A 17,670-nucleotide genomic window follows, 5' to 3' on the forward strand; every position below is an offset into this window, starting at 1 on the left:
CCCACACCTACACTAACATCTGAGTAAATACCTCAGTCACTCTTTCCATTTTCCCTGCAATTACTCCTACTGTTAAACAAATTGTCCTTAAGGCAGTCGCAAACCTAATTTTTTTTCTTGCAAAGTAGAACCAACTTCTGAACATTTAACAAGCCAGCAGAGCAATAGCAAGACACAGACACATACACCTATCTATTTTATTTATTTAAATGTTTCTTCCATTAGACGTTTGGACAACTACAGAGCATATTTCTTTCTCTACACTAATAGATGCTGTTTTAGAAACTGAAATATAAGGATATTTAGTCTGGGGACTAGCAAACAAGGTTCAGAGTAATAACAATTCCCTTAAGATCAAAAGAGCTAATTTTCCATTTCCTGTCTATTCCCTGACCAGTACATAGTTAAAAAAAAATTAGCACCTGGCTCACCAATTACACTGAAGTTGGGGGTCAGGGGTGGGGATAGGGGTGGAGGGAGGGGAGGGAGGCAAGAGGGAGGACAACATCAGACAGGAAAAGGTGGAACCCTTTTAAAAAATGTCAAACCATGTGTTTAAAAACTCATTTCAATGGAAAGGACTGAGAGAGCAACCACATAGCTGTTCGACACAGAAGCAACCCCGTCCAAGGGCTTTCCCAGCCATACTAATTATCCACAATGAGAATTCTGAAAAGAGCCTTCCAGCATCAAAGTTAACAACCATCTCGGAAAGTGAGGCGGGCTTTCTCTTTCCTCCCGCAGCCCACTCCGTTTAAACAATAGTCATATGAATGAGGTAATGACCGTGCTGGTTTCAGCAGTCTGACTTTTATTGGCATGAAATTGGTACAAATGTTATCAAGACCGATTCACAAATTATGACGGTGGCATGATGCAAACATCAGAGGACAATTCTGCAGACGCAGAATTACAAAGGCACCATCCCAGCACCTTCTCACTACTTGTGATAACAGGAAAAAAAGAAGGCAACACAAAACAATGTCACAAATAAGCAGAGAGAGGCTCCAATCTACCTTCAAACCTATAAAACTGTCCTGACGACACTCAATACTCTTACTTAGCTGATAATATCCGAAGACACATTTGAAAGCAGGAGTGAATTAACAAGGAGTAGAAGGAACCGGTCCTTCAATTCTCTAAAAGAAACGTGCCTTGGATGGGGGGGGGGGGGAGAAAAAGCAGTAAACAAGTTGGATCATCTTATTCTGCCCTTCAGAGAAGGTCTGCGCAGGAGCGGATCCCTACTTTAAAAGTTTAACCCAGTGAAAACGTTCCTTTTTTCTCTGGACACTTACAGAGAAAATGAAGAGTTTGACGGAGTGAGCTCGCACTGTCTGCCTTTGGATTTCCGTCTTCTTGCTGTAGATGGGTTCTGGCTGTTTCTGTGAAGCGGGGGTTGCCGAGTGGTAAAAAAGATGTTTGAATAAACAGGAAGTGCTGTGCGGCTGAAGCACACTCGAGGAGAAAACACACTGGAACATTGCCCTTTGTAGGCAACCTCAGGGACGCTTGCCTCCACAGTAGCTGGCTGGGCTCTCGCTAAATGACAAAGAAACCACAAGAATTCCTCAAGTAATTCTTCACTTTCAAAGTTGCAAGATCCGTTGGAGCTTGCAGGTAATTTTCAAGGTTGCATTTAGCACTTAAAGAAATCTATTAATTCTACATGTATCTAAATCGCTCTAGGTCTGCAAGCAGCAACACAGCATCAGAAGTGTGCCCTGGCTAGACCAAGCCCTAGCCACACACAGCTCACTCACCCAGACAAATACACACCCACAGGGTTTTGGGAAACCTGCTCCAGATATTTTTGTGGTGACATTTACATAGGCAGGATGCTTTAAAAAAAAAAAAAGAAAGAAAGAAGGAAAATTCAGATTCTGCAGACTTGAGAGGATTTTTTACACGTATTTTTAAAGAACACATCGTCCCACATTCCAGGGATGTGCCCTTGATCTTGCTCTTGCTGCTTTTCCTTCTCTGCAATCAACCCAACTACCTGTTTATCTCAAGATGCCGAGCTTGCCCACTTGAACACCCCTTAACCCGCCCCAAACTAATTATCAAAGTCCTGTCTTCCGTCACCCGAGTAACTTGACAGATACTGTAAAGAAAAGTAAACTGTTAAAGGCAGAACAAGTCAGCTTGAAAAATAGGATGAAGAGCTGAACAGCCATATTCAATAAAAAAAAGAAAAAGAGGGAGGGGGAGGAGGAAGAAAGGGATTCCTTCTGAAAACGTATTGCTGTTGTGGCAATGTTCTTCTGCCACAGAAGCAACTGATTTGTTATTTAGCGTGGAATACTGGACTGTCTGTCATCCAGGTGCTAATACTCGGCTAAAATAACTCATTGGTAACTGTCAGTGGGATGTTTACATAGGCCCCAATCTTTTCTTCATAGAAGGAAATTTTTTACTGGAATTCATCTTCTTTTGATCTCACATTCAAAGCAACGGCAGCTTGATAGACATTCAAGTCTGAAAGCAAATCCAGACGCTGAAGATAAACCGCCAGAATATGACAGGCAGAAGCATCTAAAGCTTATAAAAACGAAGAGAACAGCATGTCGCCTGAGTATTACAATAGCAGAAATCAAGAGACATATTAGGTGGAACTGATCAGCCACAAAAACAGTTCAAAAGGCAGATCACAGAAACAGAGGACTAGGCGAGGAGAAAAAAATGGGAAAGATCTGGTTTACTGCCTCATCTCCCTTCTGAGCCCCACAGTGCTTCCACGCCAGCCTCTCCACTTTTAGGAGGGGTGCAGTATCCAATTCAGATGTTCCTGTCTAACTCAGCTGGTCCAGTTACAAACGCTGCAAATGATTTCCTAACAATCCATTTTTAAGCGGCAGGGGAAAAGGGCAGACTCTTACCTTGCTCAGTGTCCAGCATGCTGCATTTTATCAGCATCCCCTGCATCTGCTCTGTAATGCAGTTTCAAAAGGCACATAGCCTGGGCACCATGCAAGTGGGCGGTCAGGAAAACCATCCCTCAACAGAAGAGCTCTAAGTAGTTTGAGATGGGGCTAGAGAGCTCTAAGCAGCCCAGTTCCCCAACACGGCTAGCTACTGAATGAAAACAAATGCTTTGGCCCCAATCACACAGACAGATGCGTTCAGTCCTACAGATATAGAACTGCTCAACACCTCTGAAGCCAACTAGGGCAATACCATAAAGGAATTATTGCAGGAACTTTCTTAGAGGCACACAATTATTACTTTTAAAAATAAGCCTCTTATTCTGATTAAAGTCAGTGCCTATAATGAAAAAGTAATTCTCCCAACAATTTTGTACTTAGAGCTGTTTGTTAACAAACACTGAATGTGAACAGGCAGCATCAGGTTAAAGGCCAACAGAATCCCACATTATAATCTAGCCCGAGGTTACTCCTGATTGCGAACACCCTCTGGGACAGCAGAGCCACATCTTCTACGCAGCAACCCTGGATTTTTAAAATTAGCCCCTCCCCTATTTTTGCATAATAAACCAGCAGTGAAATGTGGATTTAAAAATGTACTAACCAATTTATAAAGCTGTAATCAGTTTAGGGTTTGCCTCATGCAAACAAGATTCCTGGGTAACTAAGGTACAAATGTAAAAAACAAATAAACCAAACAATCCAAATCCTACTGGATTATAAGACTATTTTTTAAAAGTTACCTTCTATCACGCCTATACAGCTATCCGATGTGCTAACATTGATCATTTATCTTTAAGCTGTACAGTTCCATGTATTAAAGTCACCACTATTCTTCTCCAGCCTTAAAAAAAGTTGCTTTTAATACTTACTCCCCAAATCTCCCAACTAAATATTCCATGTTTCTGTAATTGCTACATTTACCCCAAACAGGGAGGTTTACCATGTAAAGGTGAAATGCAAATTCCCTTATAAAATATATTCTTCCCCTACAAAGAATGCTGGAGAGGCAATATTCCATTTCTCATGGTAATTAAAAGTCTTTTTTAAAAATATGCCATGTATCAAGACCTTCATTAGAATAATTACAACTGTTGGGTGTTTTTGATACAAACAACTTTTGATATGTCATTTAAAAACCTCATAATAATATCATTAAAGAGATATCATTTTTAAAAGAGAAATTGTCTGCTCAGGGCCATGGAATAGTAGCCATGCTCCAGGCCGCTTCCCTCTCTCCCTTTCAGACTTCTCTTGGACTTGAATGTCACCATAAACCTTGAATCTTTGAATGTGAAATGGCTTCACGCTAATTGCTCTAATTGCTTGAAGATGTGCAGGCAGGTGAAACCTGATCCCCGTGGCCATTGTAGAGACCAAGAACAACACTGGAATGTTTACACAGTGGTTTGATTTTAATAGACAGAAGGACTGAGTTTAAGACAGCAAAAACACAGCTAATAGGTGACCCCTTAATGTAGTCCTCCTTTATTAAAAAAAAAAAAGGACACACAACAAAATACAATTTCATGTTCTAAACGGCAGTGTCCTAAATGCCAAGGTTATTTGCTTGACTCTTGGAGTGAGTACACGTTACGTTGTACCTGACATTTACACCCGAAACTCTACCCCGAATACATTTTTTTTTTTACCTTAAAACAAAAAAGCACTTTATATGTCAGTCACCTTACAAACAGATTATGACTGTATGGTATTTCCAAGTAAGTGCACTCATTTAAATTTTAAATTGAGTATTTTTCACTAGTGCAATACTCCTTGTCCCTAAAGGAGAAGCCTAGTATCTCCTTGTTTATTCTTGTGCTTCTTCTGCTCCCCGCTACCCCTCCATTTATGGACTTCCTGACCCTTGTTCATTCCTTGATTGCAGTTAAAGTTGAACCTAAACCCTCTCACACTGGTGCTTTGAACAAACATGTATCCTTTCCGTGCTTTTATTCTTCGTTACTGGAGGGGACTGTGGTCTGCTTCTCATCTAGAGGGGCTAAGGCAGCAAGGGGAGTGGCTGACATAGTTATTCAATGACAGTGGCCATTCTCCCTGGATATTTTAATGAATTGAGATGGATACAGAGGTTTGACAATGGCTCCCCAGGGCCCTCTCTTAACAGAGCACAAATGTAACCAATGCTGGACAGGAAATATACTACAGCAAGACCAAGATAAAAATACAACAGCACCTACAAGGTGTCATTAACAAGAAGAAATCCACAAAGGTTAGAGGGAGGCTTAGACAGGTATGGAGATAGATAATATATATACCAAGGATCTGAATGTATAGGAATATTCCAAGGAAACACTGAGAAACAGGAAATAAGAATTAAACATTTACTACAAAAGGAGAAAATACCACAAAACAATGAAATTATTTTAAGTTAAGCTGGGCAATTAAAAGCAACAGATATACCTTGTAAATGATAACAGAGAAACAGGTAACACCCCATACAACCAGAAGCATTGTCAAATGGCTGCTCTGCCAAGTTATGCCGTATATTAACCTCTGATGATGAAATACAAGATGCAGAAGAAAAGGGGCGAAAAAGTCCTTTTAAAGCTATGAAACATTTTTACTTATACAAGCTAAGTAATAAATATAGGAGCTTCCATTGCCTGGACTATTTGTCCCCAAACACTGAAAGACAAAATAATGAAACAAAAATAACTGCATAGAACATCCTTTCCAATCACAGCCACCACACACACATTTATAGACACTCATACCTTGTTCTCCAAGTTACAATCCCCTATTAAGAAGTAATGCCGCCCCCTCTGAAAAGGAGGGGGGACAAGTATCCATTTAAAGATGAAGTATAAACCAGTCCAAGCCAGTGAGAGGAACACTGAGGGAAAAAGTAAACAGGCCCCCACCCCCCATCCCCAAAATAGTTCCCCTTTGAAAGCTCTATGCAGTGAGTGCCTGGTACCAAGGGCTGCCCTGTTCCTTGGAGGGGTCAGCAAAGCTATGCTAAACTGACAGGTTCAGTTTACAGCAGGCCAGAACTTTGTTTGGATATACTGGCCTTGCTCACCGCCAGCTTAACAACAGATGGCTAGAAAACTTTCATTATGCTACACAGGACTGAACTGCAAACAATCCAGAAAACTGTGAAAAGTTTAACTCCCTCGAAACCGATGTGCCAAAGCAGGGCATGCCCAGAGCCAGGGAGCCAGCTGAAGGCCGAGGGGACCGTGGAAGTGATGGTCACAACAAAAGAGCACTTGCTAACGCCCAAGTCAATGCAAGGCAGCATTCCAGACTCCAGAACGGCAGCGACCCACCCAAGTCTTTGATTTAACTGTTCAAAGCCCAGACCTTATAAGGAGTTGTATCGACTGTGCCTTTTTTTTCCCCCCCAAAATGTAATGTCAGGCTTCCCCTCCCTTTGGCGAAAGAAAATCTTCCTCCAGACAATTCCCAAGTTCCCTTCCTGCCTTCCCTCCTTCTGGAAACTAGGAGGACCAGACCAAACAGTCTCACTCTAACACCTAGATTTAAATATGATTTATCCAAATCTGTATATAATTTAAATGTTCATTAAATCGATTCAGTCACACGAACCCTAATATCTCCTAACGCTCTGAGACAGGTTATAAATGCACCTTCAAAGGTTTAATTCAATTGGCAATCTGAAAAGTCTTATCACTCGAAATGTGTTATTTCCAGATGATTCAAGAAATGAACAAATGTGTTTTCCACAAATGTATTTTAGAAGCTACCCTTTCCTGTTATTGAAAGAAAATTGTGTTTATTACTCCTTTAGCATAGTGTAAACTCATAAACGTCAACAGAGGGTACAAGGAAAACTGTCAACTAAATATTGTTTCCTTCATGAGCTGTTCTTCCAAGTCAATTATGCCTTTCAACTTCTGGGGCATTGTATGATAAACTGGCAGTAAAAATCATTCACATTAATATAGCATGGTGCCTTGCCTGCAAAAGGTAATTAAAGAAGTAAATGACTCATAAGAATAGACATATTAGCTGCAAAATGAAAGGCAACTGAACTGCCACATAAAAATATGTACCATTAAGATACTGCATTTTCATATTCCTGTAATCAGCTTCAGTAGACTAATGCTTATTTAATCCAGTTCTGTGCTAAGTCCATCAACAACTGTTTTTTGCTGTTTTCTCCTTGACTGAACATTATGAGAGCAGGTTTGGAATAAATACTGCAATGAGATTTTTGCATACTCAATTGAAGAACAGGTTTTTACATTTTAAAATCTATTTTTCTTTCTCTGAGAAATGCAACATAAAAAAAAAAGATTAGTGGTAGGAAAAAATATATATACATATATTGCTAGCTAGACATGTCTCTTTAAATGGCAGAACGTTTCAGGGAAATGATATTTGTTTCCATCGTCACCGTCTCTGACCCATACCACTGTCAGCACAGGGAAGCGCGTCATGCCTCTACTTGCCAGATCTCTGCTACCTTTATGAAGCCCTCCCTTTTGTTAATAATGTCTTCCATTAGCATGAGCAGATGAAGGCAATTTATCTTTCGGCAGGGATAGAAAGAGAAAGCAAGAAATGAGGAGCAAGTTGGCAGGTGGGGTGGCAGGAGAGGATCTCAGACTTGCTTAGTGGCTCCTGAGTCCTTTCCTTCCAGAGGGTTAGCCTCCAGACTGGATAGAACCTTCTCAAAGAGAAGCGAACTGACCCTCAAATTAACTGCTCCCCTTTCCATTCTCTGGCTTTCAAGCTGACATTTTGCTTCATTCTGATCCCTTGATTTCAGGGCTCCCTCGCTAGTTCAGCCAAGCCCCAGGCAGAGACATCATCCACACGGTCTGAGGTTTCTCACTCAAGTTGCTTACTTCCCTGCCTTTGGAACCTCACGCTTGACGAGTGAGACGAGTCCACCATTTGCACTATTAATATTTCTGGGAACATTTAGAGGCATGCAGTTTCCTGGAGGCTGGAGAAATGCCTATTCTTGTGGTGGAAATCAGGGCTCTTGGTTGATGGCTGATGCGGGCCTAAGGCTTTGCCAATTCTCTTCGGGAGTTTTCGCTTTCAAAACTCGTGCAGTTCCTCCGATGTTCAATGCCAGCAGTGAAAATCGGCCTATAAAACATTAGGATATCTGTCTCCTATCATGTTTGCCAGCAATTCACTCACTTTCAATAACATCTAAATGCATCTAGATAGGGTCCACTAACTTAGCAAAAAATCCAAGAGATTCTTGTTTTTGTTTTTGTTTTTTTAAAGATCATAGGCTTTCAACAAAGACAAAGTTCTAGATTTCTATACACGTTGTACCTTCTTCCCTTCTCTCCTTCTGTAAGTACAGAAATCTCTTTGGCTTTCAAACTGACAAGCAGCCAGCCAGCCCTCAAGGACAGTCCAGGATGTGAGGACGGCCCTACAAGGACCCTTTGCTGTTTGTTTATCTTTTAACAGTTCTCAGAACTCCTGAGAGCCTCCACTTTTGGGCTTGATCTTTCCTTGTAATGTATTATTGCCTCCACATTCGAGGAGACATCACTTGGAACCACAATTAACGAGCTCTGGTCCCTTTTCTAATTAAAGAACAAAGGTTCCTGTGTGCACAGAATGGTGACGCTGTCTGGAGAACACACGTAGAAAGAGAAGTGAATGCGTCTAATTGCTTCAAAATGGGATTTTTAATATTTAGGAACATAATGGGATCGGGACATAAGAGCATTTCCAACATCCTTTACAAATAAGGCTTTACAAAATAGTGTTAGCTGTTAATAATACATCATTATCAAAAATGGAAAGTTATGAATACCATGCATGTAACCTTTGTATTCACGTGAATTAACCCATATGGATGAACACAATGATACATGAATTAGTTTTAAAAAATACGTTAAAAAAAATAAAAGGGCCTCCTCTGAAAAAGAAAGGCGAGAAGGCAGCTCCTCTAAGGCTGATATTCCTCAGACCTTAGCAGATTAGGATTCAAACATGTAATTAAGAAAGATAACCCCAGTTTTTATAATAATTAGGGACTGTGAGAAATAGGATACTATCTCTCAAAAGTGTTACAAATATACCACACTTCTAAATAACCTGCAATGCTTGGAAAGTATACTCAGTACCAAGGGCAAAGCTGCTACGCGGGGAGGAACAGTAAATGACAGACTGGCGTTCAAGTCCATTAGCTGCTATGTGATAGGAGCACATTCACTAGCACGCGACCTGTGAAAAATCTTAGATCTCTTTAAATCTTTGAATTGGATTACTGCATTAATTCTTAAGAACTGCAATCCTTCAACCAAGTCAAATTACCCTCATTAACAGTGGAAAAACTGCCTCTGCAATAAGTTTTTAAAAAAAAGATATTTATTACCTATAATCACTTTCACATACTTCACCTAGAAACGTGATGAACTGACGCCAACAACTTTGACGATGGTGGCATCCTGATTTCACATAGTAATTTGGGTTTAAAAAAATGCAAATACTTTCATTTTTATTTTATTTGGTGTTTTAAATTTTTTTTCACACCTACAGGACATTTCCTTTTATTATGACAACCCTCTGATAAGAAGCGAATAGCCCCATTTTACAGGAGAGGAAACTGGGGCGTACACAGAGACTGCGCCAACTGTCCAAGCTCTCCCAGCTAAGGAGGGGCAGAGTCTCCTGGCCCTCTGTTCTGGGTTCACACCGCAGGAATCAAATTAGAAATATAGACTTCCAATGCCACCGTGATGCAACGCACTGACTGCTCTAAATCACTGTGAATTAAAAGGCAGGCAAAATAAATGAAAAGGTAAGAATGCAGCTTGGAGTATAGAAACGATCCCCATAATAAATACAACAGAAGCTGCCTTGATTCTTCCACCACCGTATTTGCTCTTAGTTTAACCTGCCTCGAGAATTCATCAAACACGTCCTTTTACATGATAAAAGAAAAAGAAATATAAATTGATCTACTCTGTCCTTGTTGCTCCCTAAAACGGTCTCATTGGAAATGACCAATTTTGAATAGCTTTTGGTACTTTATGGCAAAAAAATCTCCTCAAAGCCCCACTCACCAGTGGTCCTTGGCTCCAGCGATGTTACTGCTTTGGTTCCATTACTGCCTAGCACAGCTGAGGCAGAAGAGTCCTCACCACTGAAGAGATGAGGAGCTGGGGAAGGGGCTGCGCGGAGGCAAGCCAGTCTGCATTCATCGAAACAGACTATTTTTACATCATGTATTAAGGCATGAGAAAAGGTGAACAGGTAGAAGTGGCTTTCCAGAAATACTCCTCAAGAGCTATAATAAAATGCTAACGAGTTCATAATAAAAACCCAGAGGCACTACAAGGCTCTGAAGTGCCTTCCAAATCATCAGGAAGAAAAAATAAAAAAGATAAATTGTGCTCAGGATAGTTGTATGTGAAATGCATTTATTTTAATCTAAAGATTTGAAACTAGATAGTCCTTACTTAATATATGATGACAAAAAGCAAGTAGACTATAATTTCCAATGGTCCTGTAATCTACTGTAACCTTCTTTTTTTTTATAATTTCCAAAAAAACAGTTGTTGTTAGGATGAGGATTTCAATACCACGTGAGACATCAGAGCTGTGGTATAGTCTAATAATAATGAAAATAGCTTTTATCAATCTCAGTGTGTGTCAGGCGCTTGCAGTCACTGCCCTTCTATCCTTCCAGTGACTTTCCAAGGTGGGAATTATCATACCCATTTTACAGAGGAGGAAAACAAGGCTCAGGGAGGTTGACTAACCTGCCTAAGGTCAAACAGCTTCTAAGTGGGTCTATGACTGCTTGGAGATGAAGGTGAAGGCGAAGCTTAGGAGAAAAATCAGAGAGAGGAGCTGTTCAAAGAAAGACTGGGAGGAAAGAAGCATCTATCTTGAGGCATTAGAAATAGGAAACCGTGATCCAAACATCAGATGGTCCATGATTTGGAGACTCATCACCCATCTCCTACTCAGTAGCACCGCATGTTTCAAAGGACAATATAGAAATTGTTTCTCTTTGGCTCTACCATTTGAAGCGTCTCCTTTCTCTCTCTTTCAAGTGCTTTATGACTGTCAATCTGGTGCTTTTCAAACAACAAATGCTTTAGCCGTGACCTCATGATTAACTCGGCTCACTACTCTAGCCAACCTTTCAAAACAAATGTTACAGTTAGCTTTTCTACAGGTATCAGAACCATACCTTCTATTTACATCTCAATTAAACACATAATTTTTGATGGCAACTCTGTACCATAGTCTAGGCACTGAGCCTATGAAGGCGCCCCTTCCTAAGGCTTACAGTCTAATGGGAAATAGAGATAAGACACTGGCAATCCACAAATCCAGAAATAATTACAGAGCCACTTCAAAGAAAGCCTTAATAAAAGAACAACTTCATGTACTCGTTGTTTTTAGCTTAGAAAAGGCCATCGAGAAATCTGTCCATGAGGAGGTGATATTTAAGATGAGACCTGAAAGTAGAGAAGTAATCAAATAGCCAAGGACCAGAAAGAGTTGAAGGAGATGGAACCCAGAGGCTGAGAAGAAATTATAGGTTGCAACGACACTAAAAGAAAGATGAACTTATTGAATAGTTGGTGATCTACAATTGTGTTGTTCAACAATACTGTGTCTACCTCATTCTTTTTCAATCAGTTTAAGGCAAAAGACGTAGTGCACAGATTACGAATATGCTTTTAATCAAATGGCCTAATAAATACAAAATGCATTGTGTTGGCAAAAAACTCTAACAACATAAAAGAATTTATGTAATTATTACTGAGAAATAAATATCTCCGAGTTGGCCCTTGTTTCTGTCTGTTTTTATCTTTTGTAATGCTGTAATGCATTGGTGGTAAGCAGAATTCTAAGATGATCTCTCTTTCCTACCACTGGTCCCAGATATTCAACCAAACACTAATCAAGGTGTTGATGGGAAGGATTTTGCAGCTGTAATTAAGGCCCCAAATCAGCTGACCTCAGGATAGGGAGATAATCTGAAGAGACCTAAAAGAATCACATGGAGTTTATGTTTGGAGTTTATGTTTGGAGTTTATATTGGAGTCCGGAGATCAGAGATGGAAGAAGTCAGAGACTCAAAGTACAAGAAAGATTTGATGCTGTATTGCTGGCATCAAGGTGGAGGAGGTCATGTGGCAAGAAATGTGGGCAGCACCTAGAAGCTAAGATTGGCCCCTGGCTCACAGCCAGCAGGAAATAAAGACCTCAGTCCTACAACCACAATGAACTGAATTCTACCAACAACCTGAATGAGCTTGGAAGTGGATTATTTCCCAGAGCCTCCAGACAAGAACTCAGCCCAGGTAACACCTTCTGACACTCGGAACTTTCTAATACTCTGAGCAGAGAATCCCCAGCAGCTCTGTGCCTGGACTTCTGACCTGCTGAACTGTGAGCTAACGAATGGGTGTTTTAAACTGCTAAGTTGGTGGCAATTTGTTATGTAGCAACAGAAAAGTAATACATAAAGAAAAGAGACGAAATCATGCTGCCTGTGTCTAAAGTTTATGAGTGAGTTTCTCTTAGTGAGTAAAAACTCAGATGGAAGGAAGGAGGGCAGGAGGAGAGGAGCTGAGGAGAGGAGGGAAGAGAAGGAAAGAGAAAGACTGGGCTTGCATTCTAGTCCTGCATGGACCAAGGTGATGAACAGGCCACTCCTCTCTGGACCTCACTTTCCTCACCTGTCAAGTGGAGATAACAATAATGGGTAGCAGTGAGGGGCATCGTAGGAGAACACATACGTGAAAACACTTTGCAAGTCGTCAAGCACAATCCAAGTTAGTTTTTATTTTTTGTACTGCTTCTTTCCTGAGCCATTTTGATTTCTGACTTTTTAGCTTCCTTTTCCATATATTCCAATTACCTATTCTAACACTGATCAAGACACAAATATGGAGTCTTCCTTGGCTAGAGAAAAAAAAGGAGCATCCCAGACCATTCTGGAGCTTCTTGGCAGTCCCTGCAAAGAATGTGGACATATCTTCTGTGGGAGAAGTGAAAACAGGTCAGCCTGTGTCCCTGGTGAGGAAAACCATGTCTCCCACCTTCCTGCCACCATTTGCTCCACAAATGGAAGGTGGGGCCAGATGGCCTGGGTTCAAATCCTAGCTCAGCTCCCGACTTTGATTTAACCACTGTGTGTCGCAGTTTCCTCCAGTGTGAAATGGAAGTAATGACCGCACTATCTAGGGTTGCTGTGAGGAGTGAGTGAATTAAATATAGGAAGTGCTTCTTAAGACAGAGTCTGGCACTTAGTAAGCGCCACATAAGTGTTGTTGTTATTATTATTATTTTTACTATTGCTATGATTCCAGGATAGCAGCTGCATTTTTTTTTTCCCCCAGAAAGTCTGTTCTCTCCCCAAGAGAATTGGGAAGAATTTGGAAGATGGGCTCAGGAAATATGTAAAAATATATCTATAACATAGATTTTACCACTAATGCCTTTTCATGGTACACTATAAAACCCATCTACTCTCTGAGGAAAAAGTGAGAAAACCCCTCCACAGTCATGATTTTGCCACATAATTTTACGTTTGCTCAAAGGGAAAAAAAGACTATAAAGGCCTTTAAACCCATGATTTATTGCTTTTTAACAAGTACTTTGGGCAAAGCCAGAAAAGAGGATTCCGCTGCTGCAAGAAGAGGAGGTAAGGAAATTCAGCAAGGGGCTCACGGACGAGAGCAGCCAGGAAAAGAAGGCAAATGAACACAAAACAAAGGTTGACTCCAAGTCCAGTGCATAGACTTCCTCCGTATCCTCACTGGTCTCCTCGTGGTTTTTCATCAGGCCTTGGAAGGGAGCAGTGAAATCGGCTCTTCCCAAACTTACCATCGAGCAGGCAAGGCAGACCAAGAAGCGGGCACTTAGAGCAGGGCAGTGAGCAAGCACCATGAGAGGGGCTTGCAAACGTCCAGGGTCAAGTGTGCAGAGGCAGCTAACCTAGAGCAAGTGATCGAGTCTCCACACCTGAGCAGCGAAGGATGCCCCTCAGTGAGCCAGGTGATGTGGTACACAGAGAGGTGGGCAGGGGAGGTTCTGGGCAGAGAGATGAGCGCCCACAGGTAGAAATATAAAAGTGACCATGGAGTGTTAGAGACCTGACAACAGGGTCCAGAAAGCCAAGAAGGAGCGGGAGGTGGATGAATGACAACAGATAGGCTGAGCCTTGCACATCAAGTGCAGAAGTTTGGACTTGAATTTATTTTTTTTAATTTACCAAATAGTTGGGGCCGGCCCGGTGGCGTAATGGTTAAGTTCACGCACTCCTCTTCGGCGGCCTAGGGTTCACAGGTTCAGATCCCCGGCTTGGACCCACACACGGCTTGTTAAGCCATGCTGTGGCGGCGTCCCAAATAAAGTAGAGGAAGATGGGCACGGATGTTAGCCCAGGGCCAGTCTTCCTCAGCAAAAATAGGAGGACTGGCATCAGATGTTAGCTCAGGGCTCATCTTCCTCACACACAAAAATGAAAAATTGACCAAACAGTAAAATCGACTTTTCAAGTGTGGGAGGTATACAGTACTATGAATTTTAACACATGGTATAAATTCATATCACCACCACCATGATCAGGTTGCAGAACAGCTCCATCAGCCCCCCATACCCCTTGTGCCATATCCCTTCATAGACACCCTCCTTCCATCCTTAAAGCCTGGCAACCACTGATCTGTTCTCCATCACTGTAGTTTTGTCTTTTCAAGAATGTCATATAAATGGAATTATAAAGTATGTAATCTTTTGAGATTGGCTTCTTTTACTTAGCATAGTATCTCTTAGCTAGTTCTAAGATACTGGGTATTTTAATAGTTCTTCCCTTATTATTGCTGAGTATTCTTCTTCCATTTACAGGGGTGTCATTCATTACTTATCCATTCACCCATTCAAGGACATTTGGGTTTTTCCCCAGCATGAGGCTACTATAAATAAAGCTTCTACGAACATTCATATACATGTTTTTGTGTGAACATAGGTCTTCATTTCCCCAGGATAAATACCCAGGAGTGTGAGCGCTGGGTCACAGGGTAACTGTATATTTAGGTTTTGTGTGTGTGTGTGTGTGTGAGAGAGGAAGATTGGCCCTGAGGTAACATCTGCCAATCTTCCTCTTTTTTTGCTGAGGAAGACTGGCCCTGGGCTAACATCCACGCCCATCTTCCTCCACTTTTTATATGGGACGCCACCACAGCATGGCTTGACAAGTGGTGCGTCGGTGCACGCCCGGGATCCGAACTGGTGAACCCCAGGCTGCTGCAGTGGAGCGCGCACGCTTAACTGCTTGTGCCACCGGGCCAGCCCCTATACTTAGTTTTTTAAGCAACTGACCAACTGTTTTACAGAGTGGCTGTCCCATTTTGCATTCCCACCAGCAAGGCGGGAGAGTTCATTTGTTCCACATCCTTACTAGCACTTGGTATTGTCAGTATTTTTTGTTAGCCATTTTAATAGGTGTGTTAGTGGTATCTCACTGTGTGTGTTTTCTTTTTGTGGTTATAATTTGCATTTCCCTAATGTCTAATGATGTTGAACAACTTTCCATATGCTTACTTGCCTTCTGTATATCTTCTTTGGTGAAAATTTTGTTGATGTCCGTCTTCTGCCCATTTTTTATTTGTTTTTTTTCTTACTGTAGAATTTTGAGGGTTCTTTATATATTCTATATACAAGTCCTTTATGGGAGATGTGATTTAAAAATATTTTCTCCTAGTCAACAGCTTGTCTTTAATCAGGGATTACATTTGCAATTTAGAAAGTCCCTTTACACTATGTTAGGGAAGAAAGACAGGAAGGAGTTTTGGGTGGGGGCAACTTAACTAAGAAATGAAGAATGTGGCCTGGAAGCCATGGACGGGCCCACTGTCTTCAGCACACAGGAAGAGAACAGGGTGTTCTGATGGCAAAGTGGGAGCTTGTGCAAAGCAGTCCATTCAGGGAGATGCTTTTAATGCTGTGACTAATGATGCCACGTAAAGGTGATGTCTGCCCGTCCTCTGTTTTTAGTGCCGCTGAACCATCCCAGGTAATAAATCAAAGAAGCCAGGGTGGCTATTTGTATGGTGAGATAAGGGAAATTAATTTCAATGTCCAAACATGGACCTCCTTATATTAAAAAATGACTTAGCAATACTAGTCCTTTTCATGAGAATGTCTTGGAAAACCAACACTTGGAAAACACACACACGGGGCCGATTCATCCCCCCTGTTTTCAAGGGAAATATTGTTGTCTCCTGAGATTGGGAAGTCAAGCGGAAGAACCATTTATAAAATGAAGGGAAAAAAGGAAAACACTGATTGAGCAAAAACTGTTCATGGTCCTTCATGAAAGGGAGGATTATAATAATAAATTGCATGTAGTCACATTCTTTCAATCCTTAAAAAAAGCCTTTACTATGCTTTGCAAACTACTCTAATTGTCTCATTTTCACCGAAACTCAGACACTTTTAATTTAAAATGCGTAAAAATATAAATACTAAGACTATGAACAAGAGCATACCTAACAACAGTGAGATTTCTAGGTGGAAACATGGCTAGAACACAGAGCTAATCCTCTTGGCTGGAATACCAAGGGGAAGACAAAGTGCAAGAAAAGCCAGGAGACTTCTCGGAGCTCCCCAGGGGCCTCGCCATGCCCCCACCTCTGAGTGCTGGGCTCAGAACAGTGTAAAGCCATCCGTCACCCCATGAGCATGGCTCTGGTTGCTGGCGCCAAGAGAACAAGCTTGCCACCTGTCCAGCTTTCCTTTGCATGGTCCCCCACACAAGGTCCCTCTCTCCTCCAGGTTGAAACTAGCATTTAATCTGGACGCCTGAATCGTCCAGCCTTTCAGCAGCAGCGACTGAGCCCTACCTATATTTTGGAGATGTCTTATTTTAACCTTGGATCTACTGACCAAATTCTGGGTCTGCTTCAAGGGAGCATAGTTTTCCCAGCTAAGTCTCTCTTTGCTTCCATCCTTGCCCCCCTAAAATCTCGGAACAGCAGCCAGAGAGATCTTTTGAAAATGCACCTCAGATCACACCACTGCAAAGGCTTCCCACTGCAATCAGCAGGAATACTTTCTAGTCTTATTTCTCTCTGTATATACCATAGGAGCTAGATAAATGCGTTACTTAAAAAAACGTGTGAATAAATGATTGTGCCAAGGAAGGCAGGTTCTTTTAAAATCCTAGCCTTCGCTGCACTTATTTTTAAAATATTTTAAAAAGAATAAAAGGAAATGTTCTTGTCATCTACAGGGTGAGAATGCATTTCTGAGTATAACAACAAACAGCTCAGGAACTATAAAGAAACAATTGATAAATAAAACTACATCAAAATTGAATATGGCTAAAATAGTAGAACAAAGCCAAAAGAAAAGATCACTGAAACACTGGGTAAATATTAGCATATCATTAACCCAGGAAAAAAGGTCTAATTTTTATGGTACATAAGAATCTTTTATGAATCGATAGGGGAATAAATAAATCCAACAGAAAATTAGGCACATAATATGAAAGAAAATACAGAAGTTTCTTAAACATTAAAAAAAAGTTGTTAGGCCGGCCCTGTGGCTTAGTGGTTAAGTGCGCGCGCTCCGCTACTGATGGCCCGGGTTCGGATCCCGGGCACGCACCAACGCACCGCTTCTCCAGCCATGCTGAGGCCGTGTCCCACATACAGCAACTAGAAGGATGTGCAACTATGACATACAGCTATCTACTGGGGCTTTGGGGCAAAGAAAAGGAGGAGGATTGGCAATAGATGTTAGCTCA

General features: G+C 41.4%; 1 protein-coding gene across 19 annotated transcripts in view; it reads right to left on the bottom strand.

The window, feature by feature from the left end:
• The window catches only part of FOXP1 (forkhead box P1), a 577,255-nt gene that overhangs the window by 164,815 nt on the left and 394,770 nt on the right, over positions 1–17,670 (bottom strand). For 2 of the 19 annotated variants that reach the window (XM_087431325.1, XM_087431338.1), the window contains exon 1: positions 1,299–1,611. The exons of 13 other annotated variants lie outside the window; for them this stretch is intronic. In XM_087431325.1, coding sequence (XP_087287451.1) covers positions 1,299–1,484 — 186 coding nt within the window. In that variant the 5' untranslated portion in view covers positions 1,485–1,611. Of the gene's footprint in view, positions 1–1,298; positions 1,613–17,670 lie in introns of those variants that run through there. 4 more of the 19 variants (XM_087431326.1, XM_087431323.1, XM_014793721.2 and 1 more) reach the window with 4 other exon arrangements.

This window comes from Ceratotherium simum, chromosome 5 (assembly GCF_057802395.1).
Source record: "Ceratotherium simum simum isolate JZ-2026a chromosome 5, ASM5780239v1, whole genome shotgun sequence".
NCBI lineage: Eukaryota > Metazoa > Chordata > Mammalia > Perissodactyla > Rhinocerotidae > Ceratotherium > Ceratotherium simum.